General features: G+C 60.1%; 1 protein-coding gene across 1 annotated transcript in view; it reads right to left on the bottom strand.

Annotated features, from left to right (window-relative positions):
• The window catches only part of PCDH1 (protocadherin 1), a 42,466-nt gene extending 31,425 nt beyond the window's left edge, over window positions 1–11,041 (bottom strand). The window contains exons 1-2 of the mRNA XM_026044492.1: window positions 10,228–11,041; window positions 6,472–8,664 (exon numbers count right to left, since the gene is read on the bottom strand). Of these exons, the coding sequence (XP_025900277.1) occupies window positions 6,472–8,664; window positions 10,228–11,025 (2,991 nt within the window). The 5' untranslated portion in view covers window positions 11,026–11,041. The remainder of the gene's footprint in view (window positions 1–6,471; window positions 8,665–10,227) is intronic.
• Window positions 11,042–16,192: the final 5,151 nt, after the last annotated feature.

Raw genomic sequence — 16,192 nt, 5'->3', positions numbered from 1 at the left:
TGAGTCGAGACAAGACGTTTCCTGCCACAACAGGTACAGACTAATACAAGCCAGATTCCTCCTGGCAGCCGCCTTGCAGATGCTCAGGAGCACCAGGGATTTTGGAGCATGTGAAAACCAGGCCATGTGGGAACTAAATAGCTCCAGGCTTTCAAGTTGCTTGGGCCTTTAGAGGTTTCTCTCAYGAGTTGAATCAGGGCACTCTTCTAATGTTTCTTTTCTATGATTCTGTGCAGCAGGATCAATCCCAAGAGAGAAGTGATAATTTGCTGTCCTTCCAAAAGGATGACTCTAGAGACACTAGATGAATCCTGCCAAGATCAGCAACTGCCCAGTCCTGCTATGTTCAGATGATGGAGATGGGCATTTTATGAAGAGGTACCCAGCAGGGTGCTTTATTCTTGGGGCAGGGGCATCTTTATGCATATTTACACCGGATCCATAAGGAACTGTTGTGACCAGCACAATTGACTACCAAAGTGGATGTAAATTATGAAATAAAATGCATGATTTCCCTTGCCCTTTTAGCAGGTCACTGCCACAAATCTACTCCTTATCAACTACTTCTTCTGAGCATCTGAGGGACTGCTGGCGATGAGTAGCTCTTGTCATGGGAAACCATCAGTGCAAAATAGCTAGGAAAAGATTTTTAACAAAACCCGAAGAGCTAATTTCTTCCCATTTTGTTGTCTGATCTCCCCTTCCTCRATGTCTTCTTGCACATGGCTGAGTCTAGAATCTCAATTACAAAAATAAATAGATAAATAAGGCACCTGTACTGTTGGTGGGAATGGGAAGCAGGTGCTCAAATGTGAAGAAAGAAAAATCAGAAAAGAATCTCCAGAAAATAAGACAGAAAACAAGGTCAAAGGGAGACTGAGCTGGAGGAGGCTGGATGGGTCCGACTTGCAGGTTGCCCTGACTCCCAGGGGTAAAACTGAGACTCAGGCTCCTTCAGATTGATCTGATGGACACCCCAGCTAGAGCCAGAAGTGAAGACAAGAGCAGGACTAGGGTGTCAGCAGTGGGCAGTGCCCCTGTGACTGGTCTCCGCCTCATCTGTGTGGGGAAAMCAGGCCTTGTAGCACAGAGGAAGCAGAAGGCTCTTGACTTCTTAGGAGTTTTCACTCTCTAATGGCCAATAGCATTAACCTCATTTGAGCTCAGCTCTGCTMAGCCCCAGCTGGGTGAAAGCAGAGCTGGAGTTTGGTGCAGAGGGCTGGGGACCGCTATCTGGACAAGTTATGAACTCCACTGAGCACAGCGTGTGCTTACTGGGACACTAAAGGGGCAGGAAATTGTGAGAAGAGTCCTTTTTGGGGTGATCTCCAGCAAGAAACGTGGCCATGCAGCTTGCAGATGCATGGCTTTCCACCGGAGTCAGGCTATGCCCAGGGATTAACGGGCATGTGCTTTCCCAGGGCAGGAATGTGTGAGAACAGAGGGTGGATGGGGAGGACGGTGCTTTGGACTTGGCACAGGGCTCCGGTCCAGAGGCCGATTTCCAGAGACRTTCAGGTCAAGGGAATTTGGGTGAGGGTGCTGCAGGAGCCGAGGAGCGTCTCAGACATGGCGAGATGAGAGACCTGAACGTCCAGGACACCATGAATGACGATCAGGAGCTCCTGCTTTTTGTGCTCAGCCCCGCGGGCGCCGCTGTCCCGCTCCTGCACACAGCCCCTGCCACGGCTCCCAGCCTGCCAACCGCATTCCCCTCCTTGCTGCCACCCCATGCCCTCCCCGAGCTGCGCTGACCCAGTTCCCAGGGACAGAGCCGCCGCCTGTGCCCTGTTCTCCCCAAGGATCCCCACCCCATCCTGCCTTTCTGCCTGCTCATTAGCCCCATCTCCACCCAATCCATGCCGGGACGTGCCAGCCCTCTCCTCACGCAGGAGCCACCCTCCACCCTTCCCTGCTCCATTCCTTCTATGTGCCGTGTCCCACCGCGGCACCACACGGGCTCCGGCACCCCACTCTGCCCCTCACCCCTATGCAGCCTCCCCACTCTCTGCTTTTCCACCCAGAGCCGGGGTGACAAAGCAGCCGGGGACACACCCGGGCAGAGAGCAGAGTGCCGGGATCGCGTCCTGCCCCGGCATTCGGGTGACTGATTAACCAGGCTGCAGCGCTGGGCCCCGTTCCAGGCGGCTCCGCGAGCGCCGGGCGCAGCACTGCAGCTGAGAGCGCGGCCGAGCGGGCAGAGCGCTGCCGGGAATATCAATCAGCGGGCCTTGGAGCGGGCGGCTGCCCACACAGCCAGCGCTTTCATTGCACGGGGAAGCCGCGGCTGGGTGGACGGAGCCGGCGCGGGGACCGGCCCCGTGCCGCAGAGCGCTCAGCATCCCTCGGCAGGCACGCCGAGATCCTCCACGGCTGGTCGAGGAATGCCGCTCACTGACCCCAGACCAACCCGGGCTCCTCATGGCAACTGGGTTGAAGAATCTAGAGGTGTGAGAAGCCAGGAGAGGCAGGGAGGAATAGCCTGATGTGGCTGAATGAAGAGGGAAGGAGGAGCTGAAGCCAGTCCGTGCAGGGTGGGCAGACCGGGCACACCCTGCAAGGGAGCAAAGGACAAGGTGACAAGTGTCTGCTGGCAGGAGCAGGCATTGCCAGGTAGGAGAGACCGGATACTCTCCTGCATGGGACAGGGACACCAACGCTGCTGCATCCCTGCAGACATTCTGCTTGCACAGGAGTCATGCCCCTTTTAAGGCTAGAGGCCATGCACACACCACTGTCACCCCCCCGTGCCATACAGTCTGTCTATAGTGTCTGTGTCACCTCTTTGGTGCCATTTGCGCTCACCACATCCCACCGGTGCCTTCTCCCACTGCTCTGCATAGCCCGCTGCCACCTCGCAGAGCTCCTACCTCTCTCCTGGGTACCTTGTCCTGGAGGAGGGACAGGCTCCGCGCCCCTGACACAAGCCACCGACCCCGCGTCACCGCTGTCACCCTCTGCACGTCATTAAAAGCACATCAGAGGATCAGTCCCTGTACCACAGCCTCAAGGATCCAACATGCACATTCCCTCGGGCGGTCACTGCTGCCAATGCCAAATCTGAACCTGCTGTAATTGCTCCGGGTATTACAGGGTACGGTGTGATTTGTAGCATGTGGGAGCTGCTCCCGAAACTGAGTCTTTCTAAAACAGGGGAAAACTGAGAGGCCCCCCACAAACCTTCATCKGCAGCTTCTCGCTGGATCCATTTATCAGCTCATTCCACATGAACGACCTTGAGAAGATCCGCTGACCCGGGACAGTAGGAGACATTCCCAGACGTTTGACAACACCTAAGCCTGCAATTTATGGACTCTCTAAGCTAAATTCTGAAATAGGACAATTTCATTTCTGTCCATTACAGTTACAATATTCCTCTTATCCCTCCTATAGAGAGTAATTGCACTGTGCTCCTGAGCCTGCAGGCAGCTCCAAGTGCCTCTGCTCAGCCCGCTGGAGCTACCATCACTCAAGCCAGCTCCTCCAATGCTGCAGGACCTGAATGGGTTTAAGCAGGAATGGATTTTTGCAGTGAGGAAAGGACGTAGGGAACCTCTGCAGTACAAAAAAAAAAAAAAAAACCCTTAAATCACGGAGCCTGGGAAAAAAGGAATAACGCAGGAGAGAGCGAGCCACTCCCCATGCTGGTGTCTGAGATGTTGTGTTCTCACTCCAGATTCATCAAAGAGCTGCTGAGGGCGAGGAAGGAAGGGAAATTTCTCTCAGAAAGTTCCCAAAGGGAAGCAGATCGTAATGCTGGGCCAGGCCCCCAGACTGCCCAGCCCAGCCCTGCAGGAACTAGTTACTGAGGTGGTTGCTGGTGTCTCCTTGTCTCTTTTGTTGCCATCATTCCTCCCCGCAGGCCCCAACCCAGCCTGCCTAGAAGGCCCAGACACTTCCTGGACAGTTCATGATAAAAACTTATGCTCTTAGCAAAACAAACTAGAAAGCTGGGAGAGCCAACGCTGGCACGGAGCTGAAACCACCAAAGCCAGAATCGCTGGTTTCCCCAGATGATCTAATCTCCTCCAGAAGTCTGGTGCGGCTGGTTGGAGCTCTTGGGAAAGCGGTGAATCTGGTGTGACTGGCACTGGGATTTCTGCCCCAGTTTGAAACAAGGATCCTGAGGAGGAAGAGGAAGATGAGGAGGGCACATCTGAGAAGGGGAGACTTGAGATGTGCCCCATGCTGGAAGGAGGGCTAGTGGAGGACAATCCCATCCGGGCTATTTGAGGACTAGCAATGTCGGTGCTATGTTGCTATTCCTACCAAGAATTCTCTCCAGCCCCTTTGGAGACAAGAGCCTGAGGACGAGTGGGGTGGCTGCCAACCTAACCACTCCCGACCTGCCTGCAGGGAATGTCAGAGCACCTATGCAGAACCAGATGGTCTCACAGGGGAGCAAGGCCACCCAGCTCCACAGCCCTCCTGCAGCCCTGATGCCACCAGGAGACCTGCCYGGGAAGACCTCTCCTTTGGTGCAAGTGTGCCCGCTGCATCCCGGAGCTGAGGGGCAGACGAGCGTCTTCCTTCAGGTGTTTCCCCCARCGTTGCTGGTGCATCAAAACTCCATCTGCAGCCGCGTCCTGATTCCAGCATCGCAGCTGGTGACAGCTAAGCATCTTTTGGCCCTCGCCAGCCAGGATCTGGGTCATGCTAATCAGGCACAGGGAGGCAGTGCGCTGTTCCTCCGTGCATCRGCCCCAGAAGACGGGCATTCTCCAAAGGGTACGGGAGAAGTCATTGCAAGGGGATATCCAAGTTGGGTATAGGCATGTTCCATGGCATGGACTGTTTCACTCCATGTCTACACATGTCCATGCGCACGTATATGCACAGGAGCGTGTTGTGAGCCGTGTCCTGGGGGAAGCTCTCTCCCGAGAGAGCCAGCCAGTAAGTAGAGATGGGCGATGTCATGGGGGAGGCAGCATTGCCGAGCACCTGGCATGGCCTTGCCAGTGGAGGGTTGGCCCAAAGAAGCTTCGCTTCTGGTGCTCCAGGTCCTTGTGGCTGTGGCAGCTTGGAAAGGGGAAGACTGACCTGGGAAAGAGCAGGCAGCAAGAGCGGCCTCGGGGGGCAGGATGGAAAATAAGGCACAAGTGGTCAAAAATAGAAAACTTTATTGAAGGGAAATCCAAGAGGGCAGCAGAGCTGGGCCCCGCGGCAGGAGCCCAGCCTGCCGCTCGCTGGGGTACAGAGAGTGGAGCGGTGGTCTCCACGGGGCACACTGGGTACAGTACAGGGGGGAGCGGGCCCCGGGCCATGGGAGGGAGGCAAAGGCACCGGCGCTTGTCCCCCATCTCCCTCCCCAGCCGTAAGGACAGACCCGAGAGGCGCCAAAGCAGAAACGTGATGCAAGCCGAACCGGCCGCACAGCCCAAAGAAAGAGGGATCTGCAAGCTCCGGAGCCCTCCAGTCACTCCACAACCTGCCGAGACAGCTCCAAGCTCCAGTGCCCACCAGCGAGCAGCCCCGTATGCAGCCAAGACCGCCTGTGCCCTGCCCCGCAGGCCGCAGAAACCCCCYGGTTAGACCACGAGCAGTGACCCGGCCCCAGCACACAGCGGAGACCCCGACGCCCTGCACCTCGGCCCCACGCTTCCCAGGGAAGCCCCGCACGCAGCGCCGGCCCAGCGAGACAGCAGTGCCCCCCAGCACAGACGCCTCAGAGCCGCTCTGCCCTGCGGCCCGGACCGTGGCTCCCGCGGAGCCCTCCTAGCCCCAGGCCTGGTGCTCGCGCGCGGGGAAGCCCCGTCTTCACCGCTTCTGCTCTGGCAAAGGGCCCAAGCCTCAGGGAAGCCCCAAGCCGAGCCTGGGAAAGAGGAAGAGCTTTGCTCCTCCTGCCAGCCCCACCTGCCCGGGCAGCCACGGCACGTGCAAAATTCCCTTTTGGGCTGCTTTGCACAGGATTTGGAAAAGGCTCAGCCGCACCGGGAGAGCCCGGCTGGCAGAGCAACACTACCGCCTTCCCCTGGGCTCTCCAGCCCTAGGGAGGGATTGAAACGGCTGCTCGGAGCATCTAGAGGGGAGCAGGACCAGTTCTTGCTCCCCAGGAATCAGCCGGGGGCACTTGCTGAGGGGCGGAGCGGGGTGGGCCCCGTGCCTGGCGATGCTCCCAAAGCTGCTCCCCAAAGCGGGAGCCAGGAGGGCCTGGTTTCTTCCCTGAGGCTCTGCATGCAAAGGGATGTACATGCAGGGTCCCCCACACCCCTGAGATCCAGAGAGCGCCACCAGGACCCAGCCCCAGGCGCTCCAGCATGAGATCCCACAGGTTCCGTGTCCCCCCCGCCCCGTTCTCCTCCCTGTCCCCGATGGGGCTCCGTGGCTGGACTCCATGGTCGTCCTGCGCCAGCCCCCCAGGCCACACATGCAGAGCTCAGGGCCAGTCCACGCTCACTCCCACACCTCTGTCCAGATGGCTCCCCGGTGCAGCGGCGGGGCTGCTGCCGGCCTCAGGATGAGCTCTCCTACCTGCTTGTTGGTGTATTTCTGGGGGTTGGTGCGGTAGCTGTAGTCCGAGTACTGCTCGGAGCCTGTCGAGTTGTTGTCCCCGGTGCCAACAAAGGTGTTGGTGGCCGGCAGGTCCTGCACCACCTGGTGCTTCTTGGAAGCAGAGGGTGACTGAGGCTGCAGCTGGATGGAGGGCAGCGGCGAGTTGGAGCGGTAGTGGCGCCCCAGGTCTGGGCTCCCCGGCGGGTAGTTGAGAGGCAGGTGGATGCGGGGGCTGTCGCTGACGGAGTCGTTCATGAGGTTGAACTTGAGTGACTTCTGCAGCCCTGTCTCCTCCTCATCCTCGGTGGGCTTGGGTGGCTTTGGGGACTTGCTCTTCTTCACCTTGTTCTTGCTCTTGCCACTCTTGCTGGCCTGCTTGGGTGCATACAGGTCCTTGGTCTCCTTCTTGCCTGCCTGGTAGCCACTCTTGGCCTCCCGCTGCCGGCAGTAGCGCACCAAGACAACCAGCACGATGACCAAGGTGACAGCCACGATGCCAGCAATGACTCCAAAGAGAATGTTGCTTCGTTGCTTGCTGCGCTCATATTCGGGGTCACCGGCAATGTCRATGTCCAGAGGGGTGTCCAGGCTGTGTCCCACCAGCGTGTCCAGCAGGGTGCGGTTGGCCAGCGTCTCATTGACGTAGAAGTGCACCAGCGCCGTGCCGTGCCGTGAGGGCTTGCCCTTGTCATTGACACGCACCACTAAGCGGTGCAGGCCATGGTGCTTGCGCAGGATCTCCTTCTCGAGGGTGATGTCTCCACTGTGAGGGGAGATCTGGAAGAGCTCGAAGGGATTGCCTCCCGTGATGCTGTAGGTGAGCTCCGCGTTGACACCAGAGTCAATGTCCTCTGCCTTGACCTTGCTCACCTGCTGGCCAGGACTGGTGTGGGGCAGAATGTGTTTGTAGGTGGCATTGGAAGGCAAAGTGATGAAGGGGGCATTATCATTCTCGTCCAACACATTGATGGTCACCCCCACGTAGGCAGACCGAGGAGGGTCGCCACCRTCCACAGCCTTGAGTCGGAACGTGTACGTACTTTGCTGTTCCCGATCAAAGGAGATGCTGGATAGGATGGTGCCGGTGCCATTCTGAATCACAAAATCCCCGTTGTCTTGCTCCACCGACAGCTGGATGCGGGCATTTTCTCCTTTGTCAGCATCGATCACCGTCACCATGCCCACAGGGCTGAGGGGCGGCATGTTCTCCATCACTGAGAAGTTGTAGCCGCTCAGCATGAACTTGGGGTCGTTGTCATTCCTGTCCATGACGTTGATGGCCACAGACGCTGTGCCCTTGAGGCTGGGGCTGCCCTTGTCTGCTGCCACCACCAAGAACTCATAGCGCTCCCGCTGTTCTCGGTCCAGCATTGCTTTCACTCGGATCTCCCCAGAGTCGGGGTCAATAGTGAAAGAGCCCTTGGAGGAGGGGTCCATCACCAGGGAGTAAACCAGCTCGGCGTTGGAGCCGCTATCGGCATCACTGGCACTCACCTCCATCACCAGATCATCAGGCTCATTGTTCTCAGGGAAGGCCACCTCAGTGAAGCTCTGGCTGAAGACGGGTGCATTGTCATTCACATCCACCACCTGCACCTTAAGGGAGTTGGTGCTGGACAGGGGTGGGTTCCCCGAGTCCACTGCGACAATCTCGATGGTGTAGTCCTTCACCGACTCATAGTCCAGCGGTGTGGTGGTCTGCAGGAAGTACTTCTTCTTGCTGTCGCTTCCCGTTTCACTGGCCTGCCGCAGCTGGAATGGGACGTCACCGGCCACCACACAAGTAACGACAGCATTTTCACCTTCATCTCGGTCAGATACTTGCACCAGAGCCACAGCTGTCTCTACTGGCACATCCTCCGAGATGTTTGCAATACCGTCCTGGTGGGTGACGAGCCCTATGCCCCGTATCTCTATGGACGGAGCATTGTCGTTCATGTCCTTGATGGTCACCACCACCTGGGCGCGGGCRCTCTTGGGGTTGGCACCCTTATCCTTGGCCAGCACGGAGAACTTGAGGACGCTGACGTCCTCCCGGTCGATGGGCCGCTGCACCGTGATGATGCCCGTGTTGCGGTCCAGGCGCAGCAGACGGCGCACCATGTCCGACGCCTGGTGGAAGGAGTAATCGATCTCGGCGTTGGCGCCCTGGTCCGAGTCATTGGCTTTCACCTGAGAGACGGGGGGAGAAACTGTGAGGGTGGGGGGACACTGCATGAGCCCCTCTGCACGAGCCACCGCACTGCCCTCCAAGGCCTCCGTTTGGGCAGGATGGAGAGGGAAAAAACAAAAAAAAAAAAAAAAAAAAAAAAAAAAAAAAAGATTTTCTCTTGTGGGACCAAGGCCTATGGGGAGAAGAGCCTGGGATTGGGAAGGCAGCTGGGAGCAGCCCTCTGGCTGAGCGGCCTCTCCTCGCTCTTCCAGAGGAACCGGCTGGGCGGGTGAGGCGGGCGCTCCGTTCCGGAGGCTCCGGCACGCAGGGAATCCTCCTCCTCCCGGAGCGGCAGGGAAGGAGGGCAGGGCTGCCAGCCCCCTCCATCTGACACCACGCGGCCCTCTCTTCCCGCCCGCCCCGGCCTTTCCACCCGGGGTTGGCGCTGCCAGATGCTCCCGTGGGAGCCGGTTGTGCCCTTGCRCCCCCCGCACAGCCCCGGCCTCCGTCCTGGAGGGCCCCGGCCTCCCCTGCCCTCCTCTCGGGAGCATCYTGCGCACGTCGACCTGCCGCTTGCGCCTCTTCTTTGCTCCCCAAAGAAGACGAGTTTTGTCTAACTTTCGCCTCCCTAATCGCCTCTCCACGCAGCCTCTTCTCTGCACCATTTGCTGCTCTGCTGTTATCTTGCTCAGCACATTTGGACGGAGAACGAAAGTTGTTAAATGCAAATTCCACCTTTTACCTCCGCTCACAAAAAAGAAAAAAAAGAAAAAAAAGAAAAAAAAAAAGAGAAAGAAAAAAGAAAGGAAGGCGGAAGTCATTTTCCCGCTGGAAGATAAAAGCTGCGCTGCGGTGGCAGCGGCAGCGGCTCAGCCCATTCTCCTCCTGGCCGCACGGCTCCCTTATCTGCTCCCAGCTCCCATTCTCTTAGCGGTGAAAAATGAATTCTTAAAATTCACATCAGAATTAGCAGGCGGATGAGAGCTGGCTGCGCGCCGCTTATTAAGATGGCAGCTGCAGATAAACAGATGTCTGTTGCTATCATCTCAATGCCCCCTCCAAGCCGAATCCACGGGGATCCGGCCCCCTCCAGGGCTCCCTCGGCCAATTACCGCTGCCGCCTGTGCCGGGGCAAAGCCATGGGCAGCACCCTGGGCAGACATCAGCCAAGGTGTCCTGAGCAAGGCCACGGGAACGTCATGTATGAAAAGGTCCATGTCTTGCCCGCAAGCAGCATTTAAAGTTCCCGGTGGCCCTGGGGTGCCAGCTTTCTCCTGAGACCTGAAGTCTTGCTCCTAAATGTCCCCAAGCCTCTGCTTCTGCCCCTCTGGCATGGTCTGTGGCCTCCTTCCTGGCTATGGGAGCTTCCCTCCCATCCTCAGCAYAGGAGATGTGACATCCCAGTGATGCCATGGCTACTGAGCCCAGGATAAGATGACAGGTTCCTACAGCTGGCAGCCCCTCCAGGGTCTTTCCTCAAGGCCCTGGGGCAGCTAGTAGCTCTTAAATACTGCCTGGGTTGTCCCTGCCAAAGCCAGGGCAGCGCAGGGGAGAAGAAARTACCCATTGGTGCGTGCACTCACCTGGAGGACAGAGTGCCCTATGGGGCTGTTCTCGGAGAGCTCTGCCTCGTACAGGGCCTTCTCAAACTTGGGCGCGTTGTCATTCATGTCCAGGATGGTGATGCGCAGCAGGGCGCTGCTTGCCCGCGGCGGGTTGCCTCCATCCTGCACTTTGATGGTCAGGTCGTAGGAGTCCCACTGCTCCCGGTCCAGGTTCGCCTTGACGACCAGCTGCGGCAGCTTCCCGTCCTGTTCCTCGGCCACCTGCAGCCCAAAGAGCTGCTGCGCCTCAGGGCCGGCCATCAGCTCATAGGAGGCAACGCCGTTGGGGCCCGAGTCACGGTCCACGGCCATGGGGATGGGGAAGAGTGTCCCGACGTTGGTGTTCTCGTGGATGGACAGGGGGATAACAGGAGAGGCAAAGTTGGGGGTGTTGTCATTGATATCGAGCACTTCTATCTGCCCCTCGAGAAGGCGGGGGCTGCTGTTCATTATCAGGTCGGTGATGGACACTTCGAACTCCAGGAAGCAGGGCTCTCCAGGTAGGAGCTGCTGGCACTCACGCAAGCTCTCGCGGTCGATGGAGGTCTCTGTGGTGTAGATGTCCCCAGTCTTGCCATCCACACGTAGGTAGGGGGCCCCCACTTCCAGCTTGTAGAGGTGCCCCATGTCTGGGAAGCCGTAGTCAGAGGCCAGGCTTCCTATGAGCGTGTTGGGCGGCTGTTCCTCCTGCACCTTGTAGACCACGCGTGTCCCCGAGACCAGGGCAGGGAGCTGGCAGAGGAGCCACAGGCCCAGGCAGGACGTTAGTGGCTTCATCCTGCGCCGCAGGGGAGCTGGAGGGAGACACAGACACCAGAGGTTATTGAGCGCGCGCCTCAGGACTGGAGCCCTCAGTGCTGTGCCCAGCATGGTGCTACCTGCCCCAAGGGCAGGGGCTGGCACATCCGGCCCTACTCGTTGTCTCCTGGTGGCCTCCAGCAAGAAAAGACTAGTCCTCACTTGCAAAATCCCTGCGATGCCCTGCTCAAGTGCGTGACCCGGTCCTGAAACCCCAGCCCTGGCTTCCCGTCACTTGCAGGAAGCCACTCCTGCCACTGCCCACCATCCTCGCSACCACAGAAGCTGTAATTAGAGCCATCAAGGCTCGCAGACGGGGTGGACGGCGCGGAGCCTCCTGCCAGCAACCCGCTGCAAGGCAGCCAGCCTTGGAGAGGGCTCCTCACCGCCGCAACACGGGCGCGCTGCGGGCACTGCGGGACGCACGGGCGCTGCGCTCACGGGCGGCGGGAGCRCCGCAGCGGTGCGGGGTGCACTGCCACCCAGCACTGCAGGGACGGTGGGCACCGCAAGGATGCAGGCGTCACCCACCTGCAGCGTAGGGACACCGGGCACTGCCCCGGCAAGCAGKGCTGCCAGCTGTGCACTGCAGGGAGAGGAGGGATGCAGGGCTCCACGTCCCGTGCACCCCGCGCCGCGTGCAGCAGCACTGCCGTCCATCTCGACGCCACACTGGCCGAGAGGGACACGGCATCCCTGCTCATGGCACAACCATGGGCCCTGCAGACATCCGCGCTGCAAAGCCGGGACRGCCCTGCATGGCCCCCGTGCACTGCAGTGATCAGCACGCCAACATCTGCCCTCCACCGCACAGCCACTAAGGAGCCCCGCACCCTGCACCAGCAGCTACCAGGTGCCTTKCACTCGCTGCAGACCCCCTGCTCCTCCACACCCCTTCCTGCCCCACGCTGGGGCACCGCACACCAGACRGGTGCGGAGACAGCCCTACGATGGGTGCGGATACCCGCCCTATGGAGAGCACGGCAGGAGCAGGGCCGCCCTGCATTGCAGAGACATTGCACGCTCTGTGCTGCAGGCACGCGGCCACTGCATCGCGCCCGCCAGCCCGCGCACTGCGGAGCCCGTGCCGGCCGCCCCGGCCGCCCCACAGAGATGCCCCTCCTGTGCCAAGGCGCTTGCCTGGTCGCCTGCASCGCGCTGTGGTGCCCAACCACCCATTTCCCTCTGCTCCCCGCTCTGGGAAGGCGCCTTCCTCCAGGCACAGCCACACGGCTCCAGCCATGGTCACCACYGCGGGCCATGGAGCGACTCAGCCCTGCTCAGCATCTCCCAGAGACGGTGGCTTCAACATTCACCCTAAAACAAGTCAATAATCACGTGCAGAGTCCGCAGCACCCATTGTGGCCCCACAGCAGCCCTCGCTGGCCATGCCCTTCTCTTCACCCACCGCAGAGCCTCCACAGGACAGGCAAGCTGCCCTTATCCACCCGGCTCCGCAGTGCCACACAGCAAGTCCCAAACTCCCGGTCACTTTGGCCTCATCACCCTGCACTGATGGCACTGCCATCAAGCCAGCAGCTCCCAGGCCACCCGCTTCCATGCTGCCCCGAGATGAGTGCCATCCAGCATGGAAAGGCAAAGCCGCAGCCCCAAAGCCCAGCTCAGCTGTGCCCCGTGCCGCTGGAGCCAGTCCTTACTCTGCAGCCTTCATGCACGGGGAAGGCATTCCCAACCCTGCAAGGGTGGCAAAAAGCGAGCGATGTCACTGTCACTGCCCAGCCCGATGTGCACAGACCAGGGATATGGCAAGCACACCATGCGTGGATASCTCTGAGACTTCCCTTTCATCAGATGGAAAATGAGATAAAAACAAAGTCTTCCTCCGCCGCTCCACAAGGCCAGGCATGGAGGCGGTAGGAAGCRGAGCACAAACAGACCGTGTCTCTGCAGCAAGGCAGGCAAATGCAGTGATGAACAGGGGTGCACATGCATGTGCCTGCACCAAGGGAGTGCGTGCATGTGTCCGGGTGTGCACTACGTGCACCCAAACCAAGCACCACCGTGTGTCTCTGCTGGGAGCTGGGATATGGGTGCAAGCGTGCGGACACGCAGCGTTTGTGCGTGCCGCATGTACGTGCACACCCCTGTCGCGAGGGGAACATATCTGCTGTGTATGAGTGCACGTTCACGTATGGAGCACACATCCACGCACACGGAGCACCYGCGCGCACGTCCCTGCGTGCGATGCCACCGCGCGCGAGGGCATTTGCACTGCGTGCGCACACCCCGGGCACCAAGATCATGAAGATACACACCGTGTACACAGCCACCCTCAGCACACGCATGCATCCCATCACCTGCCCTGTCCAACACATGAAGGCCTTCAAAACCCAACTCGGTTTTATAACCCCGCCGCGCTGCGCTCCAACGGGAACGGTTGTGCCATGGCCTGGCTAACAGGGAGCTCACAGGCAGCCCTGTCCCCTGCAAGAGGGCTCTGGGAGAGGCTGTTACTGCAGCCCGGGCTGGAAGGCGCTCCTCCACACCAGGACTGTTTGCCCAAGCCTGTTTGCAGTAGGCTGGGCYGCCGCTGATGTAGCGTCGTTCTGACTAAGCCCGAGCACGGGGTAAAGGCCYTCAGGTAAAGGTGAAAGTCCCAGAGCAGAGCAAGGCTTCAGGCTTGGCCCCAGGCCAGCTGTGTCACCGGAGCGGGACATGCAGGGAGGCCTGCGTCACCCAGGAAGGGAGTTGCCCAAAGSAGACCAGCACCCGTGTTTTCCGCTTCGCCAAAGGAGCTGGCAGGCGAAGCCCCGCGGAAACCCRTCTCATCGCTCCCTTCCTTTGGAGGAAAGCTCCAAAGCTGGAAAACTACAGGGGAAAAAAAAATAAAGGAAAAGGATGGAAGCTTGGGTGGGATAATCACCCCATGAGGGGCTTGCCTGAGGGGGGTGTAAAGCAGGCGTGAAAAGCTCCGGGTGACAAGGGTACCAGATCCCACCGCCTGGCACTTGGGATGCGAATGACACAGCAGGGAGCCTGGAGAGGGGTGCAAGGAGGCAATGAAAGTCTTTCCAGCAGGGAAAGGCAGGTCTGCGCAGGAGACGGGCTTCCCATGGGCCTGTCCGAGGCACYGGACTATTTTCCCATGGGATCGAAGGGCCATCCCACACTTTCTTCTCTAGTGCCAGGCACCTTTTTTTTTTTTTTTTTTCCTTGATTTTTTTTTCCTGACCTGCTGGCAGCACAGAGAGTGCTTAAAAATAAAAACCCCTCCCAAAACAAGTCTTCCTCTGCACACACCGTTCTCCCTATGGGGAGAGCGCGAGCGAGACTGAACCACATGAGAGAGGCGTTAGTCACGCTGCTTAATGCATGACTGAGAAGCTCTTCAGAGGACAGCGGCATGCAAAATCCAACCGAATTCAGTCATTCTCCCCAAAACAAGCCCTAATAAAGGAGAGGTTACAAGGCGCTGGGAATTTAAGCAAAGGCTTGAACAACCCTTCGCTGCCCGTGTTTGCCCCACAGCCACCTTGGCCCCGTTTCACAAAAAGCCGGCAAACAGGCAAAGTCCACCTTCTTTTCTCCCTCCCAGTGGCTGATTGCRTGGCTGGAAGCTGTGCTTGCAAGTCTATCCAAACCCTGCACTGGGCACACAAGTACTAATCCTTCCCCCCCACCAACCCCCAAGCTCTGCTGCGACGCTCGGAGCTAAAGCAACATTGGAGCAAGCAGTAAATGCAAATCACGACTMCAATAGCTCCATTCCACGCAAAGGGCTGCAATTAAGGGCCGTGCTGCGCCCAGAAYACCCACTAGTGTCCAGTCTCTCACAGAAGACATGGATGGGCTGAATCCTCGGCATTATGTAGCATCCTTAACATATGTTTTCCTTAGGCTCTGGCCGCCACTGCGGCTGCTCAGCGTTTATGCAGGCTGGGCCCAAGCACCCTAAGCTGGAGCTCCCTGCGATGAGCTACTCGACTCACTTGGACACTGTTTTACCCCCTGAASACCTATTTGAAAGCCCATGGTGGAGAAAATAATAATAATAAAAAGCCAGGGACCCTCTTCCCTCCTTCCCCGCAACCCCTCCAACTCCAGCAGCCAGCGAGGCAGAGACCTGTCAGAGCCTTCCCCATCCTCCCAGCCGTGCCAGGGCCCCTCCTCGGTGCTGTGGGGCTCCCTGGCATTAACCCCACTCCACTGCCCGAAGGCAACAATGTCACGGCCCCCGAACCCCCCCGGCAGGGCCGCAGGAAGCTGGCGGCAGCGGAAGCGCCTTGGCTTCCACGGCCAGGGCCGGGAAAAGCGGGTGAGCCCGAGGGGGGGTGGATCGGACCCTCCCGGGGTGCCGGTGGCATCTGYGCTCCCGCAGCCCCCCACCCGGCACCAGCACCCGGAGCAGAGCGGCGACCGCCGGGCTCCCTCCCAGGGACCCCGCGGCGGCTCCGGGCAGCTCGCGGCCCCCCCAGCCCCACACCAAGGGCCCCCCAGCCCCACACCAGGAGCCGCACCCGACCCCCGAAGCGGCGCCGGGCGGGTGGCCGAGATGCGCCCCGTCCCCCCCGCCGCGACACGGGCTCGCAGCCGCGCCGAGCCCGCGGGAGCCGCTCTGCCGGCCCCGGCACCGCGCTCGGCTTCCCGCACACGCCGGGAGGAAACGCGCCGGTTCTCCACGCATAGACCGCCCGCTCCCGCAACACGCTCGGAGCCCGCTCCTCCAAGCCGCACAGCGCTCCCAAACAGGCACTCGCAGCGCTGCTCCGCACACACCCCGCTGACACACGCACGCAGCGCGCCCGCCGCCCCCGCTGCTGCTCGGGCGGGCACCCCGAGCCCCGGCGCCGGCTCGCAGCGCCCGCCTCGCCCCCGAGCCCCCGCCGCCGCCGCTCGCCCCCAACTTCTCCCGCAGCCCGAGCAGCGCCCGCACACTCGCCTTCGCACGGCACGGATGGAGSGGGGAAAACGCGCACCGAAACACCCTCCCACGCGCAACCCCCCCGCGACGGGGACACGCACCCCCGCACCCAGAGCCTTGCGGAGAAGCCCGCGCGGGGAGACGGGAGAGGCGCGCGCGGAGACACGCGCGGCGCCGCTGGCCGCGCAGCCGGCCGCGCTCCGCGGCGCACAACAAGTGGCAGCGCCGGGCGCGGCGCTTCCCTGGGCCGGCTCCGCGGGCAGC

The sequence above is a fragment of the Nothoprocta perdicaria genome, unplaced genomic scaffold, assembly GCF_003342845.1.
Source record: "Nothoprocta perdicaria isolate Ctin4 unplaced genomic scaffold, notPer1 scaffold_369, whole genome shotgun sequence".
Classification (NCBI taxonomy): domain Eukaryota; kingdom Metazoa; phylum Chordata; class Aves; order Tinamiformes; family Tinamidae; genus Nothoprocta; species Nothoprocta perdicaria.
Note: the sequence above shows the minus strand (reverse complement) of the source record. Positions and strands in the feature narration are given on the sequence as shown.